We start from the raw sequence: 21,182 nt of genomic DNA on the forward strand, positions 1-21,182 counted from the left end.
TATATATGCTTCAGTGTAAAATAAAGAATTCTACTCCAGAACGTCAAAATCGACTCTGGGGCCCACCCAGTCTTCTATTCAATGGGTACCTGGGGCACTATTCCATAGGGTAAAGCGGGAAAATCGTGAAGCTGACGACACCTCAAATTATTGCCGATGTCAAGAAAGGTGAAGCTACACCTCCACTTCCCCCTATGACTTCATGGTATGGTGCTTAACAAATTAAGCACAGAGACAACTTTACCTTGTACTCTGATCGCTGCTCCGCTTCATGCTGATTTCTAGCTTTGCTTACTCTTCGGTCCTGAAGATGGAGGCGGTGTGTTCCCCCGAATCGTCGGTTGAATATTAACTGCTCCCCGTTGCTTGTGTAAGCTACTGCTGTGTAGAAAACTTATATACATACATAAGGTTCATATGCCTACACACAAACAACTACAACCAAACACATAGGTGTACTTGCTTGCATGCATATATGTATAACTATAGATACATATGTATATACATATATATTTGCATATGTATATAAATACAGACATATGTACATACATATAACAACTTAATACACATGAACGATCATTACGGGGCAGAGTGTCCACACTCCAATCAGACTTATTTTTACAAAATTTTTACAACGCTTGCAAACGAAATTGTTTTCAAATTCGATGCGTGTGAACGCCTTATTTGTGAACAAGCCATTATGTTGTCACTACAGGACATTGATCTGGACTTTCCACATCGTTAATATTTCCACATACTAGAAGCTCTCGCCATTGTAAAGTCCGCTGTATTGTCCTTTATTTGCGCAAGCAAATGACAGCTGTTAATGAACGTCAAAGCTACGACGTTTTCTGCTGTAAATTACACGTTGGCACAGAGATCTGGTCATTACTGTCAGTACTGCTGCCTTTATAAACACAAAATTTTGTGTGGCTTATGTTTCAAGGTATGGTTTTTTGACAATTCTGGCCTCCGGCTACCTGAATTTGGTGAAATTATGAAATTGGATTCAAATGAAAAGGAGAAAACCCTATTTGGCTGTAGACCTACGTATATGGGATGTTTCAGGGTTTGATGTATTAACTTAGGGAAATTATGCCTGAGTCTTTTTCCAGACAGGTATGCCGTATAAACATATTCCTAATCTCAACAGTAACAGAGCAACCGACCTTTGAAATTCAAGAATGTTTTAGACCTAAATCACGATAATATAATATTCGCAGCACGACAAAAGGCCAAGCCTATTCATAAGAGACAACACTATCCTCTCGTCATAGAGGATGTTTCGTAAAGATTATGACCCCCAGGGTTCAGTTATAAGAAAAAATCTCTGGCCGTGATCTTTAAGGGCTTGGCACCAAGAGGAACTCATTGGAGGTAAAACGAGAGTCCCAAGGCAACTGTAATTTTGATTTCGAATAAGGTCATGGAGAGTGAGTCCGAAGGCTCCAAGACAGCCAGAGGAGACAGTCCCGTAGGACTCAGAACTAAGAATTACTGTGCTGGCAAGGGAAAGCAGCAGTATAACAGCCAGTCAATTAGGTCATGAGTCCCGTGATACTCGTAAAAAAGAATCGTTGTGGTCTTGAAGAACAGCAGCAATTGCCAGCCAACCAACCATCAACAGAAAGTTGCCAGCCAGAGAAGACAGGAACCGATGAACATGGTAGCTGAGGAATCTACATTGTTGGGAGCCGTAATCTAACAACTGCTAGTGAAGAAAAATTGGGAATATTTAATGCGTGATGTAGTGAGTAGAGTGGGTGAATTAGTGAGAGCGTTATAATTGCTTGTAGTTACAGTTTATAAGTGTTCAATAAATCCAATTACCAATCAAACCACAATATCTAGTCACTAAATTGTGAAAATACCATTTCGCAAATTTAAAATAAATGACGAATGCATAAGTACGTTAATTCTAAAATCACAAGTTTATAGCTCTGTTACTAACACGTATTTCACCTACACAAATACCTTCCATGCAGACACCATTCAGAGATAAATTATCAACACATATTTCGTCCATACAGATCCCAGTCATACCGCAAATATCTACATAGGCAACGTTCACGGAGGTACTCCCACACAGATAACAATTACACGGAAGTCATCAACACAGTTGCCACCATAAATACAGACAAGATTTCCATAAGCACCTTCTCACACTCACCATATATCCGGAAATCAACCTACGGACACCTCTGGAGTAGACATCAGCGACATCATGCAAAACTGGCAGAGGAGTCATCGGCCATGAATAGAATGAAAATTTCGGAAAGTATAATGAAACTTGAAATGAAATCACTGATTACAAAAGAGAAATATTTAATGAAATTAAAGATTGGAAGAATATTAAATCAAATCTAACTCTTCTGGTAGAAAAATCAACAAACCAGAGAGCGACAAAGCAGAGGAATCAGCAGGGGTAACCAAGATAAGGAATACGAAGACTGGGTGTCTATAAAGGAGAGCGCTGAAACACTTATCTGTCAAGATAATGAGACTGAAATATTATTTTAGCCACTGTCATTTACCCTTTCGCAATTACTTGGCATTCCATTTAGAATTGCAAACATGAAGAGTTCTTGGCTTTAGAATGGAAAATTTAAAACTTTCTTCTGTGCTGCTTCGTAGCTCAACAAAGCGTCTGGTCTAAACCAACTGTAATTTCAACAGCGCAGAATTTCAAAGGAAGAAGAGCTAATAATTTAAGGCACAATTACTAATCATATATTAATAATTATAATTGTACACGAAGTTGGTTATTGAAGTAAACTGATGTAAACTTACAACACTAGGATAGCCAAGGAAAGACTATAGTATTTTTTATAAATACAAGGGAAATATAAAAAGGAAAGGCATTTTTGATTTACTGCAATTTTGGTGTGAGCATTGAAGACGATGGTGGATATAATCATGACTTATGAACCCTCTGCTTTGCATTTGGTTGAGCTCCATTCTCTTCTCAATAGTGATCGTAGGGTAATATGGTTCGAAGAACAATGATCTGCCATCTGATAATATCTTCAGAGGAGGGTGAGAAATCTACTGTAAATTAAGGAAGAACGACATTTTTGAGTATGAGAATTCAGTGCTTGGTGGGCATGTATTCTTCATATGTATGTTATTCGTAGCCCTCAACTGCAGCGTACATTGAGATTAAGGATTAGATGATTAGCGTATCCAAATGACGTAGCAGCACTGATAAAACTGCAACTGAAATGAGTATCAGCCATAGAAAGGATCAGAAGAGAAATGAGTTAACGCGCAAGTAAAAATTAAATTTTAATGTAATTAGAAAAAGTGACAATTTTGTGCAAACATACTTATAATTAAGAAAGTCGTCTTCTGGGTTTAGGCACCGTGTATTCTTCGTTTCGGTGCCTAAACCCAGAAGACGACTTTCTTCATTGTCATCGCCGTGAAAACCTCAAAACTTACATACTTATAATTGTCTATAATTCTCTTATCTTCGTACAATACTGTTTCCAACATTTCATAGTAGGAATGAATTAAAATATTACACAACGTATTTCTCTCTACAGACATAAGAAGCACATAACGAGAAACATTATTCTTAGTAGTAAGTTCTTTCATAGAGAGCCCGGTGTCATTCTGACTACAATACAAATGCGTATATCACTCATCGTTAAACAGCTGAGACTATGCTCAGCTATTGCTGTTTCCGTTCTTCCAAAACCGGTGAGCGACGGTTGAAATTTGAGCCCACAATTGCTTCCTCGATTTCACTCATCTTAATAATACAAATAGGTTCATTTTCTTGTCGAACATAATCAGTTTCATGGAAATAAGCATATTTTCTTTAGACCCTAACCCCACTTACGATATAACTAATTTAATGTAGGTGGCAATCTGTATGTTAGGTTATATTTCTGGTGAACTGCCAAAACTAAACACTCAATATCAGGAAATTGGCCACGCAGTTTCTGGAGAACAGAAGTAGCCAGCTTCTGACTGGAAGAGAACTGGAGCTTCTGTAGGTCCCTACACCCTTTGCACAACGAGTCGATTAGTAAGGGAGCATCTATTTCATGACTTAGCACTAAATATCGGAGCAACGGAGCCTGTTCCACCACACGTCTAATTAATTCGTCGTTTGTCCCTTTAGCTGGGCGAAAGACTAAGTCCTTCCACAACTTTGGGTCCTGGGATACGGCCTTCCACCTCTTGTTGACATGCTGGACGGATAGCACCAAATCCTGCACACTGCAGTTGGAGAATATTTCCAGCAGTATTTCATCTGGAAAGTTGTCAATTGTGTTCGTAGGAACCATTACGAACGATTTCAGGTATCTGGAAGAAAAATATGTATAGTACATCGATAGTATAGGAGTTGGGATAGCTCAGTCCGTACAGCTACAGGCTGGATGGCCCAAGTTCGATACCCGGCAGTGCAGTATTTTTCTATTCTCCACAGTGTCAAGACCGACTCTGAGGCCCACCCTGCCTCCTATCCAATGGATAATTGGGGTTCTTTACCCATGGATAAAGCAGCATGGACGTGAAGTTCGCTTCCATCTAACGTTGAGGACATGAAAGGTGGAGCAGTGCCACCACTCCCCCATATGTGTTTATTGAATAGTGTTCAACTAATTAAGCACAGGACAACTTCATCTTCTTACCTTACATCGAGAACGCATAAGTGTACTTATTCTTCTTATTCGGAAGTCTGAGATTCAATCATTTGGGCCTGCTTTTAAGGGGGAAAAAGAACGGAAGAGGAACTACTCTTGGTTCTGGGTCGGCTCTGTCTGTTGCTGGAAATTATTAAAGTGGACCACGATTAATTCCCCCCTCATTTTAAGAGCTACACATCTGCATGATCGTACTAGCCGAAGGGCCCAAAATGCTGCCTGAATGTAGCAGTACGGTAACAGTCGCTTTCGGGTAGTTAGTTCGCTTTTGTTTTGTGACTTGACATATGTCTCATAGAATTTTAATGAGTAATATTTTATATTTTTTGATGAGGTTCCTGGAATTTGCTATGTAACAAAAGGAATTTTAATAATATTGACAACAAAAGAGAATGAGAGAAAATTTTAAAAGCGTCTGATTAGCATTACTATTTATTCTAATTAGCTAAATTTTCCCCCTTGGCACTACAGCCCCAGTGGGCCTAGGCCTACCTCCATGAATTCCGTTCACTTCGGTTTTTCTAGATCTTACACAGACGGTAGGACTCCTTGGGTGAGTGATCAGCTCGTCGCAAGGCCTCTACCTGTAGACAAACACAGAAAAACGCACACAAACATCCATGCCATGAGTGGGATTCGAACCCACGATCCCGGCTTCCTAGCGAGCGAAGACAGTGCATGCTTTAGACCGCTCGGCTACCGTAACCGGCAATTATCTGTTATTATCCTGGAGCCTTCTTAGAATAAATATGAAAATAACCAAATATTAATAAACCTTAGGCAAACTTATTGCTTATAATTCTGAGTAGTTTATATTACGTATCTCCTACAAGCATCTTTAACGACTTCATATGCAGTACACAAATGACAGAATACCTTAACTTCTTAACTAAAACAAAAAAAAAACTGTGGTTTTACTCCGCAAGCGAACTATACTGACCCAGCGACCGCCGCTTGTCGGCGAAGTTAGTGCCAACTTCAGCGGACAGAGGGTGTCGCGTGGTCAGCGCAACGAATCTCCATGGCCGTTAATTTCGGTTTTCTAGGCCGGAACTTCTTAACTGAGGAGTAAAAATAAATACTTAATTGTAAGGTTTAAGGCTTCCACGGAGGTGACGGGTGACGGATGACGGTTCTTTTGTCTTCACGTCTGCTGTCCAGAACCATATATTAAAATATACAAAATTAGAATTTTGCTTGTGGTTCTGTATGGATGTGAAACGTGGTCTCTGGCATTAAGGGAGGAACATAGACTGGGGGTGTTTGAGAACAGGATGTTGAGGAAAAAATTTGGATCGAAGAGATGAAGTGATTTCAGGTTGGAGAAAACTGCGTAATAAGGAGCTTCATAACTTCTAATCTTCACAAAGTATAATTTGAATGACAGAAGTCAAGGAGGTTGAGATTGGCAGGATATGTGGCACGAATGGGGAAGTGAAATGTATATAGAATATTGGTGGTAAAACCAGAAGGAACGAAACCACCACGTAGGTGGATGGATAATATTAAAATTGATCTTAAAGAATAAAGATGCGGTGGTATGCACTGGATTGATCTGGCTTAGGATAGGGATCAGAGGAGGGTTGTTGAGAACACAGAAATTAGCCCTCGGATTCCATAAAATTTTGTGAATTTCTTGAGTAGCTGCACAATTGGTGGCTTCTCAAGAAGGGCTCAGCTCCATGAAGTCAGTAATTTTCATGCAGTGCTGTGTGCTACATGTAATGTGTGTGGTGTGTGTTATGGATCTCTACAGCGTGGTTTTAAGTCTCTTCTTTTCTCGTACTTAGCCAAATGTGCCCCCCCCCCGCAAAATACTGACGTCCTCAAACAATTTACAATTAAATTAACACGCGGTAATGTTCTTCTAACGTGTCATATACGAAGTTCCATGAAAATGTGGGGATGAAATAAAATATGTTATAAAGAAATCCCTGAATGAAACGTTCGCTAGAACCAATGAAACTGAAACACAGTCGAAGCTACTGAACAGAAGACAGTGTGGATTTACCACTCCGTTCGGTCGGATATTTCGGGTGCGGTGAACTGCAGTCAGACGGCTGGATAGACTGATAGGCTTTTATTGATTTTTTCGAATCTGAAATGAAAGAGAAGGATACGGGCGGACTTGCCGTGATATTCATATAGTGTAGAGCAGTTTCTAGTCTGAGTCTGTCTGTTTCAGTTCATGCAACCTGTCCCGTTCTGTATGCTTCATATTTATATTAGAGTTTGCTAGAGCTGTTTAGCCCTCTTCTTCTGCAGGCAAATGGTTACAAGATAAGTAAGTATGGGAAAAACTATATGACCTTCCTCACAGAGTTGTAACAATACTTCTGAAATGCTTGTACATCTCTCTTCCATAAAGTGTGGCCATACTATCAATATGTGTCCGGCAAGTGCACCCTAGCGGGTAGTGCCACAGTTACGTAGATTAGCGATTGTACAAAATCTATTTCGAATTATGATATAATATTAAATGGCTCTCTTCATACTTTATTTTATTTTAGAAAAATAGTAGGTTCCATTATAGGTGCTCCTATCTACTGCCATGTTTTACAAACATTTATAAATTTATCGTCTGTAGGATACAAAATATTTTTTTATTTTTCTATTTAAGTGGATCAGCAGAACAGAAGGTAACATTAGTCCACCTTTAAAGAGACGGTAAGAGCTCTAAAAAAGAACAGATTTTTACAATACGAACTTCCCTCATTTCATCATATTCATTTTCTCTTTAGTACCTATAACATTCAGCTACATTAGGTTTAACAAGATAAGGTACAGGAAACAAGAATGACTCACATGATTCGTTACTTCTGACCAGATGGTGGGAGAATAAGCGAAATTTATGGAACACTGACATTTGAACACAAGGATAGGTTAATAAATGGTGGAAATATTCAAATGAGTGTGGACATGTGCTAATGAGGCGCATTCTGAACCGGCACTGATTGTAACGTGTTAAGGAGCAGATCTATAAGAGAATCCGGGTCAACAGGCAATCAGAACTGATGAAACCAGACACAGGAAGAAGCGGTAGAATGACTCGAGGCTCACCCGAAAATATTTTTTGTAATGAAAGAAAAATTATGAACCTTAGGACGAATGGAAGTCCATTATTTCATGAATCAGAAGATACTCCCGAATTATTGTGCGATTATTTTGTCAAATTGCATAACAAAGGGCAGTAATAAAATGTTGTCATCTTCAGACATATTTAATTAAGTACATGAGCTATTTCTATTTCACATTCTATGATAACAGCACAATAAATATCAGCAAAATTTCATATTTTTAGTAACAACCAATCAGTGAATCTCAGCACACAGTACGAACATTGGCTTATAGAAGACAACAAACAGAGGACAATTCAGTACAAAGGAGAGCAAAATAACGGCACATGAAGCCCCTTCGGTATCCTTTAAATAAGGTCCACATGTAGTTTTTTTTTCTTGGCGTGGGTTGAGACTGAGTCAAATTTTCACGTCGACCATACTGGCCTATTGTACCAGCCCCGAAAGATAGATGATGACAATTAATGTGCAGCAGTCGGTAGAATAAGAATTGGCAGGGGAAGCCTAAGTACTCGGAGAAAACTTTCCCCATTACCACTTTGTCCACAGCAAATCATCACCTGACTTGGTCTCGAATCCGGGCCGCCGCTGTGGGAAGCCAGCGACTAACCGCTTGAGCTATGGCACTGCCAGGTCCATATGTAACTACCGGACTTTAAGAATATAAAGTTGGCAACGAATTTATATATATATTTATTTATTTTCAAGGATCATAAGTCGAAAATTTACACATAATATAAGATCTTAATTTTATTTTACTGTGCTTGAATTGTATAATATAAAATTTTAATAGCCTTTATGCTTAATTAAACAACCTGAACGTGGAAGGATTGTGTAGAAATATTTAAGGCAAAAAGAATATTTTATTAAATAGACTGAAATGTATAGTTGCAACGGTTGGTTTAAATTAACATATAATTAATATAAAGCGGTATAAAAACACTTTCAAGTACTTAAGACAAACTGTTCCTCCACTTAAGCTCCATGCCACGAGACAACAGATTCATTACTTCGGTAACAGATGGAGCTTAGCTACCTACTCCACGGACCGATAGCTTTGTTCGTCTTCGGTAGGCACGAGAGAGGAGGTGGGCATCTGAACACTGCCTCCGTCGGGAATTGAACCTCTGGTATTCCAGCTGACTGAGCTACCCATTTTCGTTACCCGCCCTTGCGACAAAATATATATACTCTGTTGCAGTTTCTTTATTACTCCTTTTACAGTGCTTATGACGATTTTAAACGAAATCGGCTCATCCCTCCAACCGTGAGAACAAATAAATCTATTTGCATGCGGGACTGCCGAGTGTTTTGTTCTCTGACAATCCTCTGATAACCTGAAGAACACAGCATTTTGAAATTGAATCTGTTTCCGTCCTACGGCGATTGGGTGAGAGGTATACATTCTGCTGGCTCCCTTAGAATGGGCTGACCTAAGTAACTGGGCCAAAGTAGGGACATATCACCTTTTCACCTGAAGACGGAAAGTTATCCAGTTTCCGAAACCTTATGCAATTTAAGATACGAGAAGATGAACAGTCCAAAAACTCTGTGATCCGAGCGTTGTATACCGCTGTGATAACCCTTTAGTATCGATCAGTTTCATTGCTAGCCAAATAACTGCTTGGAGCAATTTATTTGTTACTAATGCACACATGTTTAGCTGCGGGAACTACGGAAAATATAAGATAGGAAGATGGAACACACAATTTTCATCACAGTTATGTTGATAGTACTCATGCCACTTCTGGCACAAAACATCTGATTTCATTATTACTAAAAAAAAATTAATCCCATACGATGTATTTCGCTGTAAAATGTTAAAAGTTCACTGCACTGAAGTAATGTTGTAATTGTATATAAGCTACTTACTATTGACCATATCTTCTGTAACAACACACAAACCACGTAGTACTAGTCTGTTTACATGCCAAATACTACCAGCGACATGCGCAGTAGGACTGTCTGACGTCTACACTCCACGAACAATATGGATCCATCGTGCTAAACAAAAATAGAACAAATGAATAGAGCAGGGCACAGTCCGCACAGGAATTTTGTAAATCTGCTCCAACTCCGAATTAGGTCGTAGGATGAAATTACTTTTTGAAAGACTGTACTTGGCAGGACATCAAAGGTGTTGTAGTTTTGTTTGGATTCATGCCATGGCGTATGGCTTATGAAAGTACATTTCCTGATCGGTTCCTTGTAAAGGAGCTCCAGAAGCCACTCATCATAAGAAACTGTAAGATTTTTCAATGTGCTGTCATCCATGTCCATACTAATTAGATTTACTGATCTGTGGTTCATTTAAGGAACCTGGCAGTAGTACAGAATATACGAATATACGTGTATAGTATTGAAAGTGAAGCTATAGATAAAGCCATCCTTGTAACAGGCCGTGAAGGCCCATAGGGTTTGAGAAGTTGAGGCTCCCACATTTTCTAGACAATCGGCTCACAGATGGCGGTTACTCCCCGGCCGGCTGCCCTTTTCCCCCCAGGAGGATTCCTGGTACCCATTTTTGTTGGAGGCTGAGTCGAACCCAGGGCCATAGTGCGACTGGAAGGATTAGGTAAATTGAAAAAAAATTCCACCTCATCGGGACTTTAAATCGCGACCTTCCGGCTTCTAGCACAGTGCCTCAACCAACTACGCTACCGCGTGCCCCCATATAGTATAGAATGAGGATGATTAATGAATAGGTAAGGATTTGAAAGGAAGCGGTTATGGTCTATGGATTTGAAAACAGTAATTTATTTTTGTTACTGTTTTAGTAGTATTAAAAATAGTAGCCATCTTAATATAATTTATAGTAATTGTTACAAAAACGGAAACATAATTTGAGCCAGAACGATTACGGTATTAACCTGTTATGTTTTTGTGTTTTAATGTTTCTGAACGTAAGTTAGGCCACCGTCACTTTGTTTTTGTGTTGCTAATTCCATGTGAGTTTGAGAAGAAACATTATTTGGTCAGTCCGCCTTTCAGAGGACAATAATTTTATATAATTTTAAGGATAAATCATAAGTATATATTTACCTGTATATTGGTCACAAAGTAGCGAAGTGTGAGATTTATGAACTGAATTCAACTAGGACTATAATTTGTTAATACAGAATTCAGTATTTAATTTCACTGCAGATAATTTGAATTAATTGTGTACAACTGCATTGGGGGAAACTCATACCAAATATTGGTATAATATATTTCACAAAGTTATTCTGCTTCCAACATGACAGCCACTGAAGAGCAACATTAAACGTATGTGTCGACCTGTTACGGACTAGAATCAATCTATACTCATAAATTACTAATAAATACACGTAGACCTAACTTTTGCGTGTGACCTTCCCTCAATCCTGCATATTGACTTTCATAAAATAACAAGACATTTCTACGTACTTAATACACGACATTTGGAAAATAACATTACATGGAAGAGTATTAATATTTAGAACGAAAATTGTTTGCCATTTATATCGTCGCAAAAGCGCTCGCTAATAAATACGTGTATATGGAATGCAATCAAATTTCCTTCCAACACTTTACTTTAAAGTCGCTTTCTCGTAGCCTCGCGTAACCAGTTACTTTCTTGAATTCCAGCAGATATATTTCAATCCAACAAATGGCATTTCGTCCAGGTTTAATAGATACCCTTTATATTTTCACAGAATGGAAGTGATTTTTCTCTGTAATGTTGTATTTAGACTCACCTCAGCGTTATGCATTCAGCTTTTGAGACTTCTGGATCAAGAGGCTTACTTCCCGAAAGAAATAGACAATAGCGCATGCGCATTATCTCCTCCAGAGTCCATCTATTTAATCAGGCTGACTCTCTTTCAACCTACAAAAATCCTTTCTAGTTCCGCAACATAATCTCAGAGAACAAAGTCTCAGATTATTTGTCAAACTCTTCTCAGACATTTGCTGTGCTTTACAGTAACACAAATACTAAACACTAATATAGAAATGTTTTCTGCTGCTTACCGTACAATCTTAACTACACACTTACCTAACGTCTGAAGAACTGTCATCCTGTCTCTTTTCAAAACTGCTTAAAATAAGAAAATAGAAAACTTAATTGTGTCCCATGTTTTATGTGTGTATTAAATATGGTATCTGTTTTCGTACAACTAATATAAATTTAGGTAAATTTGCTCATGTGTCTTATTAAATAATCACTACGACAATAGGACTTGTGGGGGAGTGCCGGTATAACTCCGCCATTTTTCAACTAGATTACTAGATGGAGGTTAGTAGTGAGCTTCACGCCCCGGCATCTGTACTCCAGTGTAAACAGCCTATAATTCCCATCGGACAGGAAGCTGGGTTTGTCGCACAGCAGGTTTGGACAATGGGGTGGAAAGAAAAAAATGTCTTGCCCTCGCTGAGAAATTTACCCCTGTCTTTCAGCCCATAGTCCTTCGCCATACAGAGTGAGCTATTAAAAGTTTAAACTACGTGGCTTTAGTCCGCAAGCGAACTATACCGACCAAGCCATCGACCGCCGCTTGTCGACGAAGTTAGTGCCAACTTTCGCTGATAGAGGTGCCACGTGGTCAGCGCAACGGATCGCCACGCACGTTAATTTCGGTTTTCACGACCGGAGCTGCTATTTCCTTCAAATATCTCCTCAGTTATCCGCAGGAGGCTGAATGGACCCCGTTCTAGAACCACTTCTTCTCAGAAAGGCTGGTAGCGCCGGGAAACGAACCCGGGACCTCTGGATCTGTAGGCAAGTACTCTGACCCCTGGACCACAGAGGCGGTCAATACAAAGCATTCCTGAGAAAATATTTTGATTCTAAAACGGTTAAGTTACCAAGGGTGTTTAGTTACCAAGGGTGTTTGAGAACGGGGTGTTGAGAATATTTGGACCGAAGAGAGATGAAGTGACAGGATGTTGGAGAAAACTGCATAATGAGGAGCTTCATAACTTATGCTCTTCCCCAAGTGTAATTAGAATGATCAAGTCAAGGAGGATAAGATGGACCGGACATGTAGCACGAATGGAGGAGAAGAGAAATGCATATAGAATACTGGTGGGAAAGACAGAAGGAAAGAGACCACTGGGAATAACAAGGCGTAGGTGGGTGGATAATATAAAAATGAATCTTAGAGAAATAGGATGGGATGATATGGATTCGATTGATCTGGCTCAGAATAGAGAGCATTGGATGGCTCTTGTGAACACGGCAATGAACTTTCGGGTTCCATACAATGTTGGGAAATCCTTGAGTAGCTGCACAATTGGCGGCACCTCAAGGAGGGCTCAGCTCCATGAGTGAGTGAGTGAGTGACTGATATCTCCTCATAATGATCTGTGGGGGAAGTGAAGGTAAGGCTCCACGCATTTTGTAAACCAGTATTCCTCAACTAAAACTGCAGTGTGCACCCGTAAACTATCGACTGAATTTCGTTAAAATTGTACCAGTATAAAGAAATAAATACATTTCGATAACACTTAAATTCGAAACTCTCACAAATTATTTTACAAACGAGAAGCTAAATTCCTTTGGTAATTGAATCCAAGGAATTTTCATTGCAAGAAATAGATTATTTCGAGAAAAAAATCATCTAAGCGCAAAGCTGATGACTTAAAATTGCGACTGCTCTGCTTGCCCATTGGATGCCTGCAAACACAGTTCTAGCAAAGAAGTTTACCAACGCGAACGTCGGTTCTGGTTATAGAAACGCGTTCGTCACGCCACATTATTGGCTGGGATGTGACGGTGGATTTACCATTTATGTTAATTCAGCTTCATGTAAGAAGTGTGAACAGTTGACGTTTCGTGAAAACTGAATATTATGGTGAAAAAATAAATTTATCTTTTCGGTCATTTTCATACTTCAAGATAATGCCTACAAGTTGCAAGTTTATGACATTGTCCTCATAAACAGAATGGCGTGACTTGCCTCAGACATTTTAACATGAAATAAGAAAATAAATAATATCCTCTGTTAATGTCTTATATTATCGACTAATGGGGGTTCTGAATTAATTCTAATGATCACGCGATGAATAGCTGAATAATATTGATTACAAAGAGCACTGAATTTATGGAATTGAATCCCCGCAGACTGACCGGTCGAATAAAATTATATCAATTTCACATTACAAAAAGATTTGGCATATTTTAATTAGGAAATATAATTTAATTATAATTCCTACCCTTCATAATATCAAATGCTGTTTCGACCGTGACTGATATCAAACATATTTAAAAGAACGCTGTCAGTATTACTACAATAGACAAGCTCTTGTGATGAAGCATGCTGTCTTCTGGGATGTTGCGCCGTGTAGATCTCGTGTCAACTGACGTTTCGGAGGAACGTATCGCCTCTATCTTCAGGGTAGCGTGAGCAGATGGTTGGTTCCTCGCCCATGGATTTTTCTACCTTAAAGATGGAGGCAATGCCTTCTTCTGAAACGTCGGTTCACACAAGATCTACACGGCGTCACATCCCAGAAGAGGGCACTCTTCACAGTCACAGCTGTGAAACCCCAAATCATAGAAAGTTCTTGTGATGCTGATGTAATGTTAAATTATATATCTGTTTATGGGAAATCTTGTAAAATTAAAATAAAATATATTTTTGAAATTATATAAAATGAAAGCATGATGGAAGAATCACTTTCTTCCCCTCGCCTGTAGGAGGAAACCTAGGTATAGATTGGAGGATGAGAACAAAATGGCCCTTAAAGAATAAGATGCGATCGTATGGACTGGACTTAACTATGTCAGAATTACGTTCAGAGGAGACCTCTTAAGGATATAGTAAGAAGCACCGCGGCTTCATGAAAGGCGGGGAATGTATTCAATAGACTCTCAAGAAAGGCTCTGTAACTCTGTAATACTGAAAATAAAAGACCCAAAGTGATGAATCTGCCGCTTATATACATAAATGAAGAAAGATATGTTTCTACGGATCAGGTAAGGATGGATGGGAACAGCTTCAGGGAATCGCTGAAAGATAAGAATAAAGAAAAGTAACAGAACCTGAAAGAAGGGTTAAGATAATAGAGTAATGATTCATAAGAAAGAAACACAGAAAGAGAGAGAACGAAAGTTCAAGACAAGGAAGAAAGGATGTTCCAAGTGAGAGAAGATATAAACGAAGACTGGAGAGTATCACATACCGAGCGTCACACAAAACCGATACCATGCACCGGAAATTCGTTGCTGTGGTTACAGTTGTGCGTATTACTTATCGAACCTGTTTACAAATTATCTTCCTGCTTACCGGAGTTAACCGCAATGAACCACAGTATCACACAGGCGTCGGTAATACCAGAAGTCTAACGCTCATCGTGCACAGGCGAACTCCCGCATGAAATGCTAGCGATGCTTCATATCTGAGCATGACTCCAGTAGGTGTGTTGGGGCCCCAGCTTGCAAACAGCACCGTGAGTTCCACGAAGTCCAGGACGTGGCAAGAATTGCTCTGGGTGCAAGTTTGCGATTACTGTGAGAAAACTACATTGCATGGGTACCGTTATCTCACGGAACCTGGTCGCCACTGGGTGGAGAGGTAAGTTATGAAGAAACTATCTCTATGTAGAGCCCTTGTGTACTTTGGCCGCTTTTTCAGTTTCTTTATCCTTCACACAGTCGGTATGACTCCTTGGACGGGGGATCAGCCTGTCACAAGTCCGCTACTTGCGCAAAGGGCAGCAAAAACAGTGAATAAACGCATACAGGTATCCATGTCCGGAGTTGGATTCGAACCCACGATCCCAGTGTTCGAGCGTACGAAGACAGTACATGCCTTAGACCGCGCGGCCACTGTGACCGGCTTGACAAACACACTCTCTACCCTAATTCAACCCACTGTACATAACATTATTCCTTGGTCTACATTCTGTTTTGAAAAGGGAATTTTTCTTTCTCTGCACATTACTTGTAACCAAATTTTAATAAAACGAATGAATATTTAAAGTGAATAGTAGATCTTAGTTGTAACATAATTTAGTTCGGAGAGAACGACAAGTTTCGGAGGAAGACATCACCTTGATTTTCTGGGTAGAATAGTAAGAAAAGAAAGAAACAAACAAAAACAGGCGGTAAGCTCAGCTGAGACGAGAGTGAAATGATTATTTTCTCCGAAACGTCGTGCTCTCTCCGAGGTACACGGTCTTACAACCCAGCATACCGTACCCGTCGTGCTCACCGCTGTGAGAACTACAAATCCAGTACTGCGAATGTTTCTTCACACACAGGAAATTTCTCAAATTGTCATCAAATTACATGATGGAACGCTTACCTCTTCACAGCACCCAAAGAAGTTTCTTGGCAAAAGCGTGCACTGCTGAGAGACCGGCAGCTTGGAGGTTAGATACAACTCACTACTAGCCATTCGGTACTAGCTGAGGCATAAACTTCAACCGCAGTCTTTTTAAAGAAATATAAAATTATTTAAAGGAACAGAATGAAGTTTCAACCTAAATAAACAAATACTACTCTCATCCAATGAGAGATATATTCCAAAACTAATCACAATTTATAAAATAAGGGATGCATGACGCTCTTATTTTAATATTTAGCGAAAGGGCTTACTTTCCTTCCACATTGAAATATTTAAATTGCTTATGTCTTATGGCAAACGTATAAATACAAACTACATTTACAAAAGAGGTTCCTTAAGGTGTGAAACGCTGTGACATCACATCATATTTCTAAGCTAAGGGGAAAAAAACTCTCTGGCTTCAGTCCGCGAAATATACCGACCGCCCCTATGGTCTAGTTGTCAGAGTTCCTGGCTACAGATCCGGAGGTCTCGGGTTCGATTCCCGGCGCTACCAATTTTTTCTGAAAGTAGTGTGTCTGGAACGGGATACACTCAGCCTCGTGAGGATAATTGAGGATCTCTTTCAAGGAAATAGTTGCTCCGTTCTACAAAACTGAAATTAACGGCCGTGGGGATCCGCTGCACTGACCACACGACAAATTCTATCCGCTAAAGTTGGCACTAATTTCGCCGACAAGCCGAAATCGCTCAGTCGTCTAAGCAACGAAAGAATCGTAAATATGAATTCTATTATTATGAATTATATATTCGTCAAACCAGCAGTTCAGGCAACAGGATCGGAGACAACTTGAGACCGAAAAATATTCTGTGAGCAAGATATGTCAGTATTCTACTTAACAATATTATTAATATTTCTCGGGTATTTATAAAACAAATTTAGACTTTAATGTGGAGAGGCATTTCATATTTTCACAGGCCTGTACCCAAAAGCAAATATTGATTACTTGCATGCTAAATTCAACAAAGGAAAAGCTGCAAGATTGACTTTCTCTGTTCAGGTCGAATTGTACAACTAGCTCCTTTAGGTTCAAGAACTCTGAAGGCCAAGATATGCAAAAGACTACTGTAATTTCTTTGTATGGGGGTCTCAACTAGAATCTGGCTTCTAGGGAAGAACATAAATTACAAGTGAAATTTGAGGTGACATCGGCAATTAATACGATAATTTGGGTCTTCTGAGGTGGTCCTAAATCTTATAATCTCTTTTCCTGTGCGCCTTACTATTCATCTCTGATGATAGAAGCAGCTAATGCCTCAGAAAATTGGTGCTCACATACCAAACAACAGAACGTAATTCCCAAATGGTAGCAATCTTCTAAATTACAAGGGTTCAAATACATAGTACTAAGACAAACATTTGGGCCGCGCCATAGCTCAAGCGGATAGTCGCTGGCTTTCCACCGCGGCGGTCGGGGTTCGATCCCGGGTCCGGTCAAGTAGGATTTATGGTGGACAAAGTGGCACTGGGGCAGGTTTTCTCCGAGTACTTTGGTTTCCCCTGTCAATCTTCATTCCACCAATTGCTCCACAATCACCCTCACCTATCATCTTGGGCTGGTACAATAGGCCAGAAGTAGCCGCAGTTCAAGAGACTTAGTCCCACCCCACTAGCAATAAAAAAAATAAAAAAGAGACAAATATGAATTTGTATTAAGAATTGCATAGTTAAGGAAATAGTATTCACCTTTGTGACTTCTACAACATATACTGAATAACATCATTAAGACAGTTCTTACGGAGTTGGTTTAAGAGAATTTCGATCGAACTAGTTGGGGATCGTATCCGATGGAAGTATTTTCGGATTTTATCACAGCGAAGTCAGTTTCTCTGTACTCGACAAGTCCAACAAAATAATATTAAAACTGTCAACATGCACACGCATATATCATTTATTTACTCCAAACAAAACATATTTATTGATCTTAAAGACAGAAACATAGTACGCAACTGGAAGCTCTCTACTATAAACTTAATGTAATTGTGCGTGTACTAGTAAGTTAGGTAAATGTCAGAGGGAACAATTTACACGCAAGTGTAAAAAGTAAAGCTCTCCCTATAACAGGCCATGAAGGCCCATAGGGCTGTGAGACGTTGAGGGTCCCACATTATCTAGACAATCGGCTCAAAGATGGCGGTAAGGTTGTCAGCCTTATGAGCCGGCCGCGCTTTACTCCCCATGAAAATTATTTAATTAATTCCTGGTACTCATTTCTGTTAGAGGCTGAGTCGACCCCAGGGCCATAGTGCGGCTGGAAGGATTAGGTCAATTGAAAAAAATACAATGACCTCATCGGGATTTGAACCCGCGACCTTCTGACTTGTAAAATAGGGCCTCAACCAACTACGCTACCAGGTGCAATATTTGTATTTAATAAATATTAAATAACGGTGTGGTTTGTGCAGATTACTGTGGGTAACAGTTCAATTGCTCGCCGCGTGGGGAGTTGTTTTTATAATCATGGATGTCTGGGAGGAATATCTCAACTCGCCAACAGTGACCACAGTGGACTCCACGAGCTATCCCATATGGAATGTTCCTTTCCCAGCCATAGCTGTCTGCAATATCAACAAAGTCAGCAGATCGGCAACTTGGAAACTCGCCCAAAAGCTGTACGTCACACAAAAAAATTATAGTAATAATATATATACTATATATAAATAATATATTTGATTTGTTTCGTTCTGGTCCGTCACACTAATAATATTATAAAAGATAAAACAAATTCGTCCAGTGTGACTGGTGATGTTTTTCTTATTTCAAATCTTCATGCATTATATTTCATGTTCCAAGATTGCACGTTATTCGCTTTACTGCAGGTAATACTTCATACAATTGACGTCCTAAAATTTTGGTTTAGAACTTATACATTTTACGTCATTTAAAAATTCCAAATTAATTTCCGTGATGCAAATTTAACTCACACTTGACGTTCAAAAATCATAGTTCATTTGGTTCACTGATGTGAGTACGCTTAATTAGAGACCTATAAGAGGTTTGCAGGACAACTACTATGAGTAATGGCAAACGAATTTCTCTCGTTTAGTTTCTCTGGGTGACTTTTCTAAGATTTCATTTTCTTTTTCATACCTCCTCTTGTTTCTTAAATGCTTACACACATAATTTTCTTTGCATCAACTGCATGAACTATTTCATGCTTTATCAACAGTTGTAACATATAGATAAGAGTTTAGTCTCTATAAGCTCGAAATAATACGAAGAATACTGCCTTCGGCGAAATGACGCTGTGTAGTCTGGCAGAAATTATCAGACGTTTCGGCAAAACGTACTGCCTCAATTTTCAAGATTTAAGATTAAGCCCAGGAACTTTCTACTTTATACTGATTGTTTTGTTTCTTCTCTGCTCTTCTCCCTCTTGGAACGTGAAGACTGAAGTTGTGCTTTCCTCTTAAATTTCAGGAAACATCTGTCAGACTACACGTCGACACATCCCAGAAGGCAGCACTGTTCACAGTTCCCGCCGTTATGTTTGTTCCTTTATATAAAATTATTATATAGACTGAGGGTGTCTGAGAACAGGGTACTGAGGAAAATATTTGGACCGAAGAGGGATGAAGTGACAGGAGGTTGGAGAAAACTGCATAATGAGGAGCTTCATAACTTGTACTCTTCTCCAAGTACAATTACAATGATCAAGTCAAGGAGGATGAGATGGGCGGGGCATGTCCCACCAATGGGGGAGACGAGGAATACCTATAAAATATTGTTGGGAAAGCCAGAAGGAAAGATACCACTGGGAAGACCAAGAAGTAGGTGGTTGGACAATATAAAAATTGGTCTTAAGAGAGATAGGATGGGATGGTATGGATTGGGTTTATCTGGCTGAGGATAAGGACCACTGGAGGGCTCTTGTGAACACGGTAATAAGCCTTCGGGTTCCATAAAAGGTTCCGGAAATTCTTGAGTAGCTGCACAATTTGCATGTTATCAAGATGGGCTCAGCCCCATGAGTCAGCTATCGAGTGAGTGAATGATTTGGTCTCGTTGATCTATACATCCACTCCACTCCCCCATACGACTTCATGAAGTAGTGTTTAGTCAGGGAAGCACAGGGAAAATTTTACTCATTTACCTTGTGAAGTTTAGAATAAAAGAACAAATATTTCAATAGAATATGGGAGAACAGGAGACAATTTCGATAAAAGATCTGCTGTCGTCTGTTCTCAATTTTCTTCCCGCTTTTTACCCATCAAGAATTGTGCAGGAAAGTGTAGAAACGAATTTGAAACAGGACTGCACCACTGAGAAGCAGTACAGCAGTGTTTGCTTACGCAGGAGCAAGTCACGTAACGTGTCTGCTGAAGAACTGTTCCCCATGCTGCAGTACCTGGGCCGTCTCTACGATCATGACCCGGACAACACTAAGGCGATGCAGAAACTGCACAGCATATTGGCAGAACATAATCAAGACGTGGACACCATGATGAAGGAGGTACGTCTTCATATTATTGTGCTTCTTTCCTCTGCCATTTGATTCTCTTTTTTCGACTTTCATTCTGCTCTTTCATCTTCATCTTCTAGTTTTTATATGCATCATATTGCGACTAATTTATATTATTATACCAAATATGCTTTCGTATTAGGCATTTCACGAATATTTGTCTGTCTATCTATCAATCTATCTACGATTATGCAGCCCTTGTAGATCTTGGCCGCTTTTTTTGTTTCTTGATCTTTTACACAGTTGGTAGTCCCCCTTGGACGGGGGATCAGCCTGTCCCAAGGCCAAACAGAAAAGCACAACACAGAATAGAAGCACACAGACATCTCTGCCTCGATTCGAATTCGAACCCATGAACAGTGTGTTCGAGTGGGTGAAGAAGGTTCATGTCTTAGGTAGGCCGCACACCGGCATGCGTCAAGACTTGTAACAGTCAAGACACGATGTCTACGACATGACGCAAAGAAAGGAGCACAGTTGAAACGAATGAGATTATGAAAACCGCCGCACACCCGTCTGAGTCATGATGCTGCTTGAGCAGGTGACGGACTAGCAGTTTCTCATGGAGAACTGTGCTCCGTGGACTTTGCAGTTTGGTTGGTTGGCTGGCTGGCTGGCTGGCTGTGTGGCTGGGTGGCTGGGTGGCTGGGTGGCTGGGTGGCTGGGTGGCTGGGTGGC

The 21,182-nt window shown here is 39.8% G+C and overlaps 1 protein-coding gene across 1 annotated transcript in view; it reads left to right on the plus strand.

Annotated features, from left to right (window-relative positions):
• Positions 1 to 15,097: 15,097 nt before the first annotated feature.
• LOC111871550 (sodium channel protein Nach) overlaps positions 15,098 to 21,182 on the plus strand; it is a 17,598-nt gene continuing 11,513 nt past the window's right edge. Inside the window, exons 1-3 of the mRNA XM_033754299.1 lie at positions 15,098 to 15,267; positions 18,448 to 18,654; positions 20,339 to 20,495. Coding sequence (XP_033610190.1) covers positions 15,098 to 15,267; positions 18,448 to 18,654; positions 20,339 to 20,495 — 534 coding nt within the window. The remainder of the gene's footprint in view (positions 15,268 to 18,447; positions 18,655 to 20,338; positions 20,496 to 21,182) is intronic.

Source organism: Cryptotermes secundus, unplaced genomic scaffold, assembly GCF_002891405.2.
Source record: "Cryptotermes secundus unplaced genomic scaffold, Csec_1.0 scaffold1264, whole genome shotgun sequence".
NCBI classification, from domain to species: Eukaryota; Metazoa; Arthropoda; class Insecta; order Blattodea; family Kalotermitidae; genus Cryptotermes; species Cryptotermes secundus.